The sequence below is a fragment of the Mobula hypostoma genome, chromosome 8 (assembly GCF_963921235.1).
Source record: "Mobula hypostoma chromosome 8, sMobHyp1.1, whole genome shotgun sequence".
Taxonomy (NCBI): domain Eukaryota; kingdom Metazoa; phylum Chordata; class Chondrichthyes; order Myliobatiformes; family Myliobatidae; genus Mobula; species Mobula hypostoma.
The window spans coordinates 92,654,522-92,670,608 of record NC_086104.1 but is presented as its reverse complement, the minus strand read 5'-3'; the positions used below and the strand labels follow the sequence as shown (position 1 = coordinate 92,670,608).

General features: G+C 40.3%; 1 protein-coding gene across 4 annotated transcripts in view; it reads left to right on the top strand.

Moving 5' to 3' along the window:
* The window catches only part of abhd12 (abhydrolase domain containing 12, lysophospholipase), a 164,491-nt gene that overhangs the window by 5,706 nt on the left and 142,698 nt on the right, over nt 1-16,087 (top strand). The window contains exons 2-3 of one of the 4 annotated variants that reach the window (XM_063056340.1): nt 1,989-2,053; nt 7,527-7,704. In XM_063056340.1, the coding sequence (XP_062912410.1) occupies nt 7,529-7,704 (176 nt within the window). In that variant the 5' untranslated portion in view covers nt 1,989-2,053; nt 7,527-7,528. Of the gene's footprint in view, nt 1-1,988; nt 2,116-7,261; nt 7,407-7,526; nt 7,705-16,087 lie in introns of those variants that run through there. The other 3 variants (XM_063056341.1, XM_063056338.1, XM_063056339.1) reach the window with 3 other exon arrangements.

The following is a 16,087-nucleotide window of genomic DNA, read 5'->3' as shown; positions in this document are numbered from 1 at the left end:
TACAATGCAATACATATAATAGAAAGAAAAAAATTGTGAATTACAGTAAGTATATATATTAAATTAAATAAGTAATGCAAAAATAGAAATAAAAGGTAGTGAGGTAGTGTTCATGGGTTCAATGTCGGTCTAGAAATTGGATGGCAAAAGGAAAGAAACTGTTCCTGAATTGTTGAGTGTGTACCTACAGGCTTCTGTACCCCCTTCCTGATGGTAGTAATGAAAAGAGGGCACGTCCTGCATCATCACTGTGCCTAATGTTCTTTACTGTAGGTTTGGAAATTGGATGTTATTTTGGAAGGCTATTTAATCTTGCACTTTTCTACATGCTACAATGGTGTTGTGTCCCATATAGATGTGTGCTTTAAGATAAGGTTGAGTAAAATTCTTGGGGTATTTATAAACAAGGTAAAGGGTTATTAGTTAGTAACTGTAATGGGGAGCTATTGGTGGTTAACAAGAGCACTGGGTAAAAAGGTCCTCTGAAGCTCAGTGGCAGGAACTCGTGATTTGTCTCGGCTGAACACACGTAACCAGGGGAAGGAAGTACAATTTTAAAGTGTGTTTAGTGGCAATTAATGTCGCAGAGCAGGCATTACATAATTCAGGATTTTTTAAGCCAAGCTTAATCAAACCTGCATACCATCAAGCAACACTTCAGAAATAAATTGAAATATGTTAGATCAGTGATTCCCAACAGGGGTGGTTACATGTCCTAAGGAGCATTAGGGGAAATAGTAGTCATCGGGGGCCATTCAAGATTCTTAGGGAGCGGGGGCGGTAAGCAGCACCCTAAATTGAGGCATGAGACCTGACTGACCATGTTAAAATACTGCCATTGTCAACATCCAACAGGCACTCCAGGTTTGTGTTAATTTTTTATTTTAATTTAATCCCTTTAATGATGTATAAATATGCATGGCTCAATCTCTGTGAATCTGAAGGTGGTGAAGCCTTGAATTCTAACCACACTAAGAAAAAGGAACTACAGAAAGTGCTTCAATATGATGTTACATACCTGGAGTATGGTTTTATTCCTTTCCTGTCAGATCAGTGACACACCATGTGTCTTATTCGTAATATTGCACTGTCTAATGAAACTGTCAAGATTGCAGGAACACTTCTGTAAAAGACACCCTGAAAAGGCTACTTATGGTATTACTCAGTTCCGGAAGATGAAAGAAGCATTTGAAAAATGTTGCACTTGCCAAGAAAGCTAAAAATGACCTTGATAGTGGTCTTATTGCTTCTCATAACATTTCCAAAATGATAGCAAAGTACAGAAAGACTCATACAAGTGGTGAAAGATTAATAATGTGCTCACCACTGTTCTCAAAATGGATACCAGTATTTTAAAATCAATTCCTCTGAGTAATAACTCTGTAGCTTGTCGTATTGATGAAATGAGTGAAGACATTGAGGATCAAGTAAGCACAGAGCTACAAAAAGCAGAACTTGGGATACAACTGGATAAGTCAACTGTGAGAGACAACGAGGCATTGCTAATGGGATATGTACAGTTTATCAAAAATGGAAAGGTTTATGATGAGATTCTCTTTTGTAAAAGGTTAAAAACAAATGTCAACAGAGAATCAATCTACGATGAGCTCAAAATGTATATTGAGGATAAAAGTTTTCTGATTAGGGACATGATTTTTTGTGCAACAGATGGCACACCATATATGACAAGTCACCATGCTGGTTTAGTGGCATTTATGGAAAAAGAAATTCCAAGACTGTTTGCAATCCATTGTGCAATTTATTGTCAACATCTCGCAGCCAAAAACCTCAGCTAGTGACTTTTTTCAAGCATGACCCTTTAATATCTGCTTTCAACAAAATTAAAGCAAATCTGTTAAATAGCAGAATATTTCACCAGTTATGCCAAGATAATAATGAAGAGTTTGAATGCTTGCTTTTTCACAATGGAATGTGTTCGCTGTCAAAAGGCTGCTGCTTAAAATGTTTCTTTGATCTTTTTGACACAGAGAGAATAGGACCAATCATGTGTGACAGTGGAAAAATGTGTTTCGAACTGGAGGAGATAGCGGAGGTACTTAATGAATACTTTGCTTCAGTATTCACTACGGAAAAGGACTTTGGCAATTTGATAAGGTACCCCATGCAAGGATTATTGAGAAAGTAAGGAGGCATGGGATCCAAGGGGACATTGCTTTGTTGATCCAGAACTGGCTTGCCCACAGAAGGCAAAGAGTGGTTGTAGACGGGTCATATTCTGCATGGAGGTCGGTCACCAGTGGTGTGCCTCAGGGATCTGTTCTGGGACTCTTACTCTTCATGATTTTTATAAATGACCTGGATGAGGAAGTGGAGGGATGGGTTAGTAAGTTTGCTGATGACACAAAGGTTGGAGGTGTTGTGGATAGTGTGGAGGGCTGTCAGAGGTTACAGCGAGACATTGATAGGATGCAAAACTGGGCTGAGAAGTGGCAGATGGAATTCAACCCAGATAAGTGTGAAGTGGTTCATTTTGGTAGGTCAAATATGATGGCAGAATATAGTATTAATGGTAAGACTCTTGGCAGTGTGGAGGATCAGAGGGATCTTGTGGTCCGAGTCCATAGGACGCTCAAAGCAGCTGTGCAGGTTGACTCTGTGGTTAAGAAGGCATACAGTGTATTGGCCTTCATCAATCGTGGAATTGAGTTTAGGAGCCGAGAGGTAATGTTGCAGCTATATAGGACCCTGGTCAGACCCCACTTGGAGTACCGTGCTCAGTTCTGGTCGCCTCACTGCAGGAAGGATGTGGAAACTATAGAAAGGGTGCAGAGGAGATTTACAAGGATGTTGCCTGGATTGGGGAGCATGCCTTATGAAAACAGGTTGAGTGAACTTGGCCTTTTCTCCTTGGAGTGACGGAGGATGAGAGGTGACCTGATAGAGGTGTATAAGGTGATGAGAGGCATTGATCATGTGGATAGTCAGAGGCTTTTTCCCAGGGCTGAAATGGTTGCCACAAGAGGACACATGCTTAAGGTGCTGAGGAGATGTCGGGGGTAAGTTTTCTACGCAGAGAGTGGTGAGTGCGTGGAATGGGCTGCCAGCAACAGTGGTGGAGGCAGATATGATAGGGTCTTTTAAGAGACTTTTGGATAGGTACATGGAGCTTAGAAAAATAGAGGGCTATGGGTAAGCCTAGTAATTTCTAAGGTAGGGACATGTTTGGCACAACTTTTTGGGCCGAAGGGCCTGTATTGTGCTGTAGGTTTTCTATATTTCTATGGTTCTATGATTGTAGGGATGACTTGCAGCAGACTGAAAAGCTTGAGCATATAGACTTTAAGAAAGAAGATGTGCTGGAGCTTTTGGAAAGCATCAAGTTGGATAAGTCACCGGGACCAGAAGATATACCCCAGGCTACTGTGGGAGGCGAGGGAGGAGATTGCTGAGCCTCTGGCAATGATCTTTGCATCATCAGTGGGGACAGGAGAGGTTCCAGAGGATTGGAGGGTTGCAGATGTTGTTCCCTTATTCATGAAAGGGAGTAGAGATAGCCCAGGAAATTATAGACCAGTGAGTCAAACTTCAGTGGTTGGTAAGTTCATGGAGAAAATCCTAAGAGGCAGGATTTATGAATATTTGGAGAGGTATAATATGATTAGGAATAGTCAGCATAGCTCTGTCAAAGGCAGGTCGTGCCTTACGAGCCTGATTGAATTTTTTGTGGACATGACTAAATGCATTGATGAAGGAAGAGCAGTAGATGTAGTGTATATGGATTTCAGCAAGGCATTTGATCAGGTATCCCATACAAGGCTTATTGAGAAAGTAATGAGGCATGGGATCCAAGGGGACCTTGCTTTGTGGATCCAGAATTGGCTTGCCCACTGAAGGCAAAGGGTGGATGTCGACGGGTCATATTCTGAATGGCGGTTGGTGACCAGTGGTGTGCCTCAGGGATCTGTTCTGGGACGTCTTCTCTTCGTGATTTTTATAAATGACCTGGATGAAGAAGTGGAGGGATGGGTTAGTAAATTTGCTGATGAGACAAAGGTTGGGGGTGTTGTGGATAGTATGGAGGACTGTCAGAGGTTATAGCAGGACATCGCTAGGATGCAAAACTTTGCTGAGAAGTGGCAGATGGAGTTCAACCCAGATAAGTGTGAGGTGGTTCATTTTGGTAGGTCCAATATGATGGCAGAATATAGTATTAATGGTAAGACTCTTGGCAGTGCGGAGGATCATAGGGATCTTGGGGTCCGAGTCCATAGGACACTCAAAGCTGCTGCGCAGGTTGACTGGTTAAGAAGGCATGCAGTGCATTGGCCTTCATCAACCGTGGGATTGAGTTCAAGAGCTGAGAGGTAATGTTGCAGCTATATAGGACCCTGGTCAGACCCCACTTGGAGTACTGTGCTTAGTTCTGGACACCTCACTACAGGAAGGATGTGGAAACTATAGAAAGGGTGCAGAGGAGATTTACAAGGATGTTGCCTGGATTGGGGAGCATGCCTTACGAGAATAGGTTGAGTGAGCTTGGCCTTTCCTTCTTGGAGCAACGGAGGATGACAGTTGACCTGATAGAGGTGTATAAGATGATGAGAGACATTGATTGTGTGGATAGTCAGAGGCTTCTCCCCAGGGCTAAAAAGACTAACGTGAGAGGGCACAGTTTTAAGGTGCTTGCAAGTAGGTACAGAAGGAATGTCAGGGGTAAGTGCGTGGAAAGGGGTGGAGACAGATACAATAGGGTCTTTTGAGAGGCTCGTAGGTAGGTTCACAGAGCTCAGAAAAATAGAGGGCTATGGGTAACCCTAGGTAACTTCTAAAGTAAGTATATGTTCAGCACAACATTGTGGGCTGAAGGGCCTGTATTTTGCTGTAGGTTTTCTATGTTTCTATGACACTGTGGTTGAATTTTTGCTCAAAGTTGACAAGAGCCTGGGAAACAAGATTGAACTTCTATGGGGAGATGTGGCATACCTAGCTAATCTGTATGACAAAATAAACATTCTATATATGAAACTGCAGAGTGAGAATTTCAATTTAATCTGGGCAGAAAGTACAGTGTTACTTTTTTTGGAAAATTGGAGATATACATGTAAGCAAAACACTGGGAGAAGAATGTTCTCACAGTTTCCCTGTATGGCACTCTCTTTCACAGACAGTGATTTGCAAGAGTACTGCTTACAATTGTAGTTACTGAAAAAGGATGTTCAGAGTCGATGCGATGATTTGAACGATCTGGAAATTCTGGACTGGGTAATTAACCCATTTCCGTGCAAGAAGAAATTATCAAAATTCAGAATGAAGAAGCAGCAAAAATGCTTTTTAAAAATGTCGGCTTTTGATGTATGTGGTTACACTGTCATATAAAATTTCCTGGTCTTTGGAGATGAGCCAAACTGCTCTTGATTGCGTTTCCATTCTCCTACCTTTTTGGAAGAAGCTTCAGTGCACATACTCATGAAAAAGCAGAAACTGCTTTAACATTTGTTATGTTTGGGGACTTAAGGCTTTTGTTGTCACAACTTGAACCAGATATTTCAACTCTTGCTAAAAAACCTTCAAGCTCAAGGATCACATTGACATCAAAGCTGCTGTACAGTGCTCAGGTACTGTGTAAGCTAGGTTTAAAGACAGATTTAAAGCAGAATCATTTTTCTCATGTTAGCATATGGTAGACAGGTTTTTACGCTATGGGATTCTGGAAAATATATTGTGCCTGAGGGGGTGTTGGGCTAAAAAAGGTTAGGAAACACTATGTTAGATCTTAATATGCAGAGGATGATTTTTGACAAGGTGACAAATGAGTTATAGTTGCTTTTCTATTGAATGTATTTTAACATGTTTATACAGTTGACTTGTCATTCATTTTACTGGTTAGATACTACATGCTTCTACAAACTGATAAGAACATACTTCGCAGTCTGCTATGCAGACAGTTACTTCAGAGACATAATTTGTATAAAGCATTTCTTACCACTTATCTGCTTCAGTATTACTTATTAAATTTAATCAGCTTGACACTTGGGAAAAAAAAATGACACTTGGGAAGAAACAGACTTGCTGATCCTATTGGCTATTGCTTCCTAATCTGATTAATACTGAGAAAAACAAATTGTACAAATTATAAAAAATGTTCATATAAAGTAAATAAATAGTACTGAGAACATGAGTTGTAGAGTCCTTGGAAGTGAGTCTATAGGTTGTGCAGCCAGTTCAGAATTGAGTTGAGTCAAGTTATCCAAGGTAGTGTAGGAGGCTGCTGGTTGAAGAGTAATAACTGTTCCTGAACCTAGTGGTGTGGGCCCTAATGCTTCTGTACCTCCTTCCTGATGGTAGTAGCTAGACGAAAGCATGTATCAGATTTATGTTGAGCATTAATGCAGCTTTTTCAATAGTCAAAGAAAAATCCAGGTTCATACTAACGCCCAGTTTGTGTTGTAAGGTAAATGTAAAATTTATTTCTAAAAAGTTAGGAATATTTCTGTGATGTTCTGGCCAATCGTACTCCTTTAATCAAGATCCAAAACGGTTGGTATGATTTATGACTCAATTGTCTTTAGTGTACAATTTAGTTTTGTAGTTTGGGGCCTCCTGAAATTGTACAGTAATACAATTTAAATGCAAGTTTTTTGAAACAAAGTCTACAATTACTGCAAATCTTAGAAAATACTTAATAATGTCAAACCATATAATGATCAATAAAACCATCTGGTGAATATAGTATCAGTTACTAATAGTGATTATTATTCAAGCTGACCGGCTATTAAAATCGCGAATCAGCAATTAGGATGCCCACACAAGCCTTTCTCTCATAACTACGCTTTTTATTCCATTTTAATTCTCTTTCAACAGTTATCACTAAATTTGTTTTCATCATTGTCAGATAGTGTGCTCCAATTTCCTCCCTACATTTTCCCTATAGACTCTTTCTTTACCTGCGTCAAATAAAAACCCTTATCTTCTTTGGCCCTTCTGCCAATTGACTTAAACCCGTAGTGCCTGCTTCCCAATTACAGTATCCCAACACGCGAAGCAAGCAGGAATAATTCACCATTTTTAATGGAAAACGAGCAGCATTATCAACTACAATACTAACTTACGGCTTGCTCCCCACCCCACCCTAACCTAAAGCTGATGCTGTGCATTCTTAAATCTTTTTGGTGAAGTTTTCTGGTACGGTTAATGCTTTAAGATCAGACAACTCGATGACCTTCTTGCCAGTCTGAAAAATGGATACCGATTTCAACGCAGTCTCTTAAAAGCGTGCGAGGCCTGCGCGTTGCAATAGTTGAGAGGTTGAAGGTTGCGGTCGATCAGCTGATTCAGAGAGGTGGGAGTTGCTGCAAACAATGTACCAAACTGGGTGCCTTCAGAAACACCGAACACCGTACGAGTGAAGTCCATGCGATCTGCCTCAGCACGGTTCAACCTCGCAGGTTCTTCTACAACCCCCCTTACCAGCTCCCGGGGCATTTCCCTTCAGCTCTATTACTTTTGTTACCGTTCCCACCGCCTCTCCTAAGTAAAAGGTGGTACTTGGCGTTTTGTTTTTCTAGTAATGCGAAGGAGGGCTGATTCCCTGACAGTAGAACATGACACGACCGTTACAACCGTACAGAAGGGCTCATCGCAAACTGCTCCGAGATTGAAACACAACCACAAGGCAGCGGCTAGTAAAAAGGATAACGACTTCGGCACGGATGCGAAAACAGGAATGAGAATTGGTTACCGAAGGTAAGACGGATCGAACCATGAATGGGCTAGTGCTGTAACATCAAAGATACGACAGACAAGTTACCGTGTTATTGACAACTTCAAAATATGCTCCGTTTAAAGATGATTAGACATTAAAGAGTTAATTTTCTGTATATAAATACTCGCGCTCTCATGCAGTAATAGTAACCTTAAATATAACCTTTTTAGTCACCGAAGCGGACCTGATTGTACCTTTCAGTTGCATTCAAGCGTTGAGTCAGCTTTTCTCAAAGACGGAAGAGGTCATTTGAAAATATTTTAAAATATACTTCAACTAAATACGTTTGTACATTGAATACATTTTCAGATTGTGGAATAATTCAACGATGACTTAAAAGATAGATTGATTCATTTCCACAAGCTTTTGACGAGGAAGATAATTCAATTGTTCAGAGGCTACTGTCTAAGTTTGAGCAGCGTATACTGGAATAACGTTCCTATACATCCATTGCTGGTTAGCAATCAGGAAGCTGTTAGAACGGGGCTGAACTGCTCCATATTAAATATATGTTTTGCTCATTGAATCATTCCAACCTTTATGTGTCATTTCAAGAAGAATCATGTTCTTTCAGGATACCGCCTTGTTGCAATATCTGAGAGTATCTCCCTATAGATACTTCCCTTCTGTGGTGGATCCTTTGGGACTACCTTCCTGTCTCAGACTACCCCTACATCTGTTCCTCTCATTCCCCTCTGGACTAGATCCATTCTTTCCCTCCTCCCCTTATGTTCTGCTCCACACCTGCTTCCACTGTATCCCCTTCTGGACTTGTCCATGTCCTTGGTTCTTTTTCCCATCATCCCTTTGTCTTTTCCAAACCTGCCTACCCCTCCTTTTCCTCTCAACTCAGCCCTATCACCCCCCCATCCACTCCTTCCCCTTTTGTTCGCCTTTTTGTGTTGCAAACATCATAGCAATTTATACATAGCAGATTTGTCTGTGACAGCAGGAAGATGAATGTTCACTTACTCTTTTATTTCTGTGGTTTGGGGAGAATTGGAATCAGGATAACAGAATAATTGCTGGGTTGTGAAATGATAAAATAACTAGTGCTTGTACTGGAAGAAGGAAATAGCTTGTTCAATGTGTTTCAAGCTAAATTGTCTTACTGTCTTAAAAAAGCTGCAAGTATTGAGTCAGTAAAAAATTTTCAGGAGAAATTGATAATAGGATATCACGGAAATTGGATACTTCTCATCTCAGAGTTTCTACATCCACTTTCTATTACATTGGTAACAGAAAAATAATAAAGGTATAGTCACCTAATTGTTGGAATCAATCCCCACAGATTATTCTGTGGAAGGTCCTGACATATAATGAGGAAAAACAATGGAGGAGAGCGATGGGGATGAGTGTATTGTTACTGTCTGTCACTTCAGTTACCACAAATCATGCATCAAATTTCTTCTATACTGTATCCTAATGTATTGCTTTCGGAAGTACAGTAAAACTTCTCAAGCCCATCACTCCTACTGGGACCTAGGCCACCGACAGCAGCTTGCCAGAGTCGTTTGTCCTGGGCCAGTCTTTCAAGTTGTCCCCAGGTGTTGCCCATCTTCTTGGATCTTTTCTCTCCCAGGGATGAGGCACTAGGAGCTTCTATAAGCATCTCGGTAGCTCTGGGTTTTTACAGGATGGGGTTGCTAGGCCCATGCCCAACTCTCCTCCTCCTTTTACAGCTGGGCTTGGGACCATCCATGGTGGAGTTTGAATTAAAATTGTTCTTTAAAAATATTTAAAATCAGGATTTAGAAATAGAGGGCCCTTAAAGTTGCAGATATAAAACAGAATGCATCCTAACTGTTGCATCCCTTGCCAGACTTGGTGCTGTTACATTGCCGCTCTGCATTACTGCAGCCTCTTAAAATAGCTTTAGGAAGATTTAATTTTCATGTCATTGGGTTACTTCAGTGCTAAGAGTTAATCAGACTGGTGCTGATACAATGTATTGTATGTTATTATGTTTATAACTTGTAATAAAGTAATTCACCATATTATTGGCTGTTAAATAATATACAAAATGTAGTTTTCTCTAATTTGCTTTTCTCTAATTTGGCTTAGTTAACTGCAAGGGAGGCAAGAGGAAGCCTGCATTGTTATGTGTTTTATCCATAATTTGTTGGTGTCCCTATTTAAGATTGATGAATATTGGAAAAGGCATGGAATAATTAAATATATTCTTAAGAACATTTTTATTATTTGTTTTGTAAGATAATGGTGATATGTCTGCTTGTGAACTTTTACAGTAAGATATAGCTGGGTTTATCCTTTGCTTTGTGATAACAGGATTAACAGGCTGGATCAGAAGCATGGTATTTAAAAGCAATTGCTTTAATATTTTACTCCAGCACACTAAAATAACTTAACATGATTTGTCTTTTTGAATATCGTTGGTGGGAAAGCAACAGTTTAGGATGGTGTGGCGGAAACCATTGAGGTCAAAGATATCCATTCTAGATTTATCAGTGAATACTTTGAAGGTCAGTTTTAGAAAAGGCAGCTGGAGATTAAAACATTTTTTTTCCTCAGCCATATGACTTTGCCCTGGAACTACATCTGATACTTCACCCATCTGGGACTTCCGTTTTACTAGCCAGCCAGACAGGAAATGGGAAAATAGAATATCATTAACCAGAAGTAGAATAACATTAGAGTTATAGCATAAGTTAAAGGCCAAGCAGTTCAGACCAGGATTTATTCTCCGAACTTTCCCAATTTTCTTCAGTTAACTCATCATCAGTACAACTCCCTGTTCTTTCTCTTTTTGCCTGTCTAGCTTCCTATTAAATGGCACTCAAATGGCGAGTTAGGTTAAAAATATCTCCTGGTTTGATTTCTCTATAACTACCACATGTTGACAATGTCATTGATTTTTCAAGGATTGTTCCCATTCCTTAAAAATTAAAATCTTGTGACTTCTTATTTCAAAAATTGTTAGCCCGCTTTCAACCTTAACTATTTCTCTGGTTTTGAACGTGTCACTGTCTGCCATGTTCATGAGTTTCTTTCTTGGAAACTATTTATCAGAATCTTATCAATTAGGTTCCCACCCATGCCATAAAAATAAAATAGTTCTTGTCATAGTCATTGTGCAACTTTCTGATTATGTCAAATATGTTGTATCCCACTTGTATTCATGGCCCTCCATGCAGTCTTTGACGTAGTTAACCACACTATTTCTCTCTCCACTGTTTCTGTATTGTATCTTTAATGTAGCAAAACAGTCTGAGGCAACTTAAAAGAGTGTGATTTTAAAAAAGAGACATCAAGTTCAGAACTATTATGAAACAATTCCCCATAAATGGATATATTCTATTTTGTTCCACCAAGTATCAAAGCTGTTCATAATTTAAATAGCTGTTAGATCAGTTTTTGCTTTTTCAACACTTGGTGATAATTATAACCTTTATTTCTGGTATAAGTGTTATAAACTCATTAAGTATCTTCCCCAGTTTCTTATTATTCTTTCAAGTATATGGCATCCAGAACCGTACACAGTACAACTTGGCTATGATTTATTTAGCATTTCATCTTTGTTTGTTCCACCTCTTCAAAATAAATCTTTTTAGCTTGCTATGCTTTACTAGCTTGTATCACAATTTTTAGTGGTCCGTTTATTTTTACTGTACTGTCAGCAGCATGGTAGTGTAGCAGTTAGCATATCGCTATTTCAGCACCATTGACCTGGATTCAATTCCCACTGCTGTCTGTAAGGAGTTTGTATGTTCTCCCCATGACCACACGGGTTCTTCAGGGTACTCCCATTTTCTCCAGTTTCCAAATACCCAAGGATTAGTGGTTTAATTGTTCACATGGGTATAACTGGACAGCCCAGGCTGTTGGGCCAGATGGGCCTCTTACCATGCTACATCTCTAAATTTAAAAAAATAAAATCTATTTGCTACTCTTATTCCCACTTAAACTTTTTTATCTAGTCATTTGAGAAGTTTTTTGTTTACCATACAATAACACGTTGACATTTATTTTGAAATTATTTCACTGTTTTGCAAACATATTATTGAAGTATTTTGATAACTAGTTTACAGAAAAGTCTAGAGATACTGTCGAACACAGGCAAAGCTCTCCCCACCATTGAGCACATTTACATGGAGTGTTGCCACAAGAAAGCAGCATCCATCATTAAGGGCTCCCACCATCTAGGTCATGCTTTCTTCTTGCAGCTACCATTGGCCATCTGTGGCAATAGTAGGGGCATATCACTCCTTTCTGTTGCTGAGAAGGTCCTAGCTAAGGTGATGCTTCAGAGACTCATCAGCAACATGACCAAGTCAATACTGTCTGAATCACAGTGTGGATTTAGGAAGAACAGGAGCATGATTGACATGATCTTCACAGCCCGGCAGCTTCAGGAAAAGTGTCGGGAGCAGCATCAGGACCTGTTTATGGCCTTTGTCGACCTCTCCAAAGCATTCAACACTGTGCAGAGAGAGCTCTTATGGGATGTCCTCCTCAGGACTGGCTGTCCCAATAAATTTGTTAACATCCTCCGCCAGGTCCACGATGGGATGACTGCTTGGGTGACCATAGGAGGACAAGAGTCCGAGCCCTTCCTTGTACGCACAGGGGTGAGGCAGGGTGTGTGCTTGCGCGAGTGCTCTTTAACACCTTCATCTTGTGTGTTACCAAGCTTCTCCACAACAAGATTGAAGATAGCAGTGTCAATGGACGTCAGATTAGATGCCAACCTCTTTGACATTAGGAGGCTCCACGCAACCACCAAACTCCGTAGAAAGCGGGTCCTGGAGCTGCAGTATGCAGATGACTGTGCTCTTGTGGCCCATACTCCGGAGGATCTTCAGACTGTCCTTGCTGTGGCGGTGAGAGTGAACAGCAGGATGGGGCTGACTGACAATACCACCAAGCCAGAAGTGGTTTGCCAATGGAGTACCAGTGTCCCACCCACTCTACCTGCCTTCACTGTTGGTGATGAAAAGCTGTCAGTAGTGCCATCTTTCAAATATCTGGGGAGCATTCTCTCTGAGGATAGCGGCATTGACAACGACATCCAGAACCGCATCGAACAGGTATCAGCTGCCTTTGGAAGACTAAGGCGTAGAGTCTTTCAGAACAGAAGCCTTCGTCCCTCAAAGGTCGCTGTATACCAAGCAGTCTGTGCCACCACCCTCTATAGCTGCGAAGCCTGGGTAACCTACAGCCGTCACATCAAGTCCTTGGAGCGCTTCCATATAAGCTCCCTCCAGCGCATCCTGGGAATTACCTGGCGTGAGCTAGTGCCTCACACTGAAATATTTGTAAAGACCAACTGCAGGAGTATTGAGGCCATGATCACCCAGCGTCAGCTGCAGTGGCTGGGGCACGTGATAAGGATGCCCCCATGTCGGCTACCCCACAGAGTGTTATACGGCCAGCTACATCATGGTCGATGCTCAGCTGGAGGGCCGAAGAAGTGCTATAAGGATCAGATGAAGAATGCTTTAAGGAAATACAAGATCAGACCTGAGGACCTGGAGGATATTGCTGCTGATCATACCACTTGGCGACAGCTGTGTAGGGATGAGGTTCGTATTCTGGAGATGGAAAGAACAACCAGAAGACAGCAGAAGAGAGCCAGGAGAAATGTAGCCATGGTTGCCACCACTACCACATATACATGTCCCACCTGTAAACAGAGCTTGTGGGTCTAGGATAGGACTGTATAGTCATCAGAGATCTCACCGTTAAAGGAGTGGACGTTGTCATCAGATTTCGATGGACAACCAAAGAAGAAGACCATTGGGCAGGAGGTACTGGAGCTTTAGGAACCATATCACCAGGCACAGGAACAGTTATTACTCTTCAACCGTCAGGCTCCTGAACCAGGGTGGATAACTACACTTGCCTCAGCTTTGAACTGACTCCACAACCCACAGTCTCACTTTCAAGGACTCGACAACTCATGTTCTCAGTATTGTATACTTATTTATTTGCACAGTTTGCCTTTTGCACATTGCTTGTCAGTGTTTATTTATGCAAACACAAGGAAATCTGCAGATGCTGGAATTTCAAGCAACACACATGAAAGTTGCTGGTGAACGCAACAGGCCAGGCAGCCTGAAACGTCGACTGTACCTCTTCCTAGAGATGCTGCCTGGCCTGCTGTGTTCACCAGCAACTTTTATGTGTGTTACAGTGTTTACTTATGTTTAGTTTTTAATAAATTGTATTTCTTTATTTTCCTGTAAATACCTGCAAGAAAATGAATCTCAAGGGGTAACATTTATGTACTTTGATAATAAACTTACTTTGACTTTGAATTTGGTTATAGTCTTCCTCAGTGTTGACTGTTTCTCTCACTTTCATGTCATTTGCAAATTTAGAAACATTTTATTCAAAAATCTGAATTGGTAATACAGACTATGAACAAATACTTCTTGTGGGAACCCACGTAATGGAATGACACAAATGTTGAGCTATCCTCCAACTCCCTTTCCTACATTCAGTTATCCAGCTAAGTGCTATCCACCCTGATATGTTCCCCAACTCTACCAGCTCTCAATTTATTCAGTAGTCTATTACATAGTTCAAAGTTAAATAGTTATCACTTTATACAAAACAGCAGACCTGTTGCATTCTCGTTTCATTATTTCTATCTGCACATTAACTCTAAATTTGTTATTTAGATTAGATCCATTGCCCAACCATAAATATTAACTTTTTGATGTGAGTAAAACACAAACTTGCCTGAACTAGGTTCTTTTCTTAGCTGGCCACAGGATTGTAGGTTTATTTCCTTATTTCTGATCTTCACTGGCATCAGTTAGTGTACTTAAGTTTAGCTTTGATGAAAATGTTAGAAAAAATGAACTAAGGCAATTAACGTTTGCTTCTACAAGTGTCAGGAGACATTAAATTCATGACTGTATATAACAGCATCAAAAATGAAAAAATATAAAGGCTATATTGGTACAGGACAATTTCTCTGCTAATCCTGAGGGAAAAGAGTTGTGGAATTTTATTATCACATTAAATGCACTAAGATTTTCGGCAGAAGTGTGCGTAATTATCTCTTTTTTATTTGAGATGCATATATCTGTGTCTTGAGCCACATTGATGGGTGTTTACTGAGGAGAATATTATGGTAGCTCAAGAATTTAGGGACATAATTGGAGATATTTTGGAGGACATGCTCATTATCAGGGAGGAGTTATTTGCAGTCTGACAGCACGTTCTCTATTTAGACTTTAGTGGGCCTTCAACAAGGTCCCACATGGCAGGTTGGCCTCGGAGGTTAGATCCCATGCAATCCAGGCATAGCTAGTTAGGCGGATTCAAAATTGGCTCAGAGAATGTGCCTTTGCCAGAAATACCTGATGTAGGGTGTTTTTAAAGTTCATCCCGAACAACTGCATGACACTGTGCAGAATGGAGTGTTCCTAGGGACACAATGAAACAAATGGTTACTGTTGGAAAGCTATCAAAGCAGTGAATGTTATCCGTGGGGATACCAGAAACCTGATGAATTCTGGGGGTGTTGGCGATGACCGAGTGTCAAAAACTTTCCCATCTTAAAGATATAAACCAACACAGGCTTCAAGGGCTCCGCAGAGGATCTACATGGTAGGGCCCTCCTGCCTTCGCATATTAAACAGTTGAAATGTGTGTTAAAACATCTGCTTTAATGTTGTAAATAAATGTTAACTTGTGATGTGAACTACTAAGTAATAGGAACATGTTATGAAAATTTGACTTTATATAATTATATTTTTGTTTTAATTAATTAAAGATATTTACAAAAATAATTCATGTATTCCGTGTAGACTCCCATCTGTGACTTGGGAGTAAATCACACACCTGAAGTGTAGACAAATGCCATGGACTATATGGAGCTTGTTCATGTGTTTCACTCAAGCCTTTGGAATAGAACTGATTGTAGTCTCAAAAGATTGAGTGATGTTTAAAGACAAATCTCTTCTATGGCACATTTTGCTCTCAACAAATTTTCCAAACTGAAGGGAAAGGACACGTCAACATTTCCTCCAGCATCCCCCTCCCTTCCACAACCTCTCCTTCAGGCATTCAGCTAAACCTTGAGACTTTTGTTTAATACATTAAGAATTGATCTGTTAATATTAATTATTTTCTAATTGCCCAGAGCCAGTTCAGTCAGAAGTCTCATTCGTTAGCATACATTTGAACGGTTTAACACTTGTAATCCATATTGATGATCATAGTCTTATAAATGCTTTCATGGAGTATTAATCCCAAATGGAATATACCTTTCTGAACACCTGGTGCACTATGCTTAAAAAGGAGATTAGTTCACCATTGTACAGCTTTCTGTTAAATTGAATTTTTAAATGTTTTATCTCTTTGTTTCAGTCCCTTCATGGTTGGAAAGTT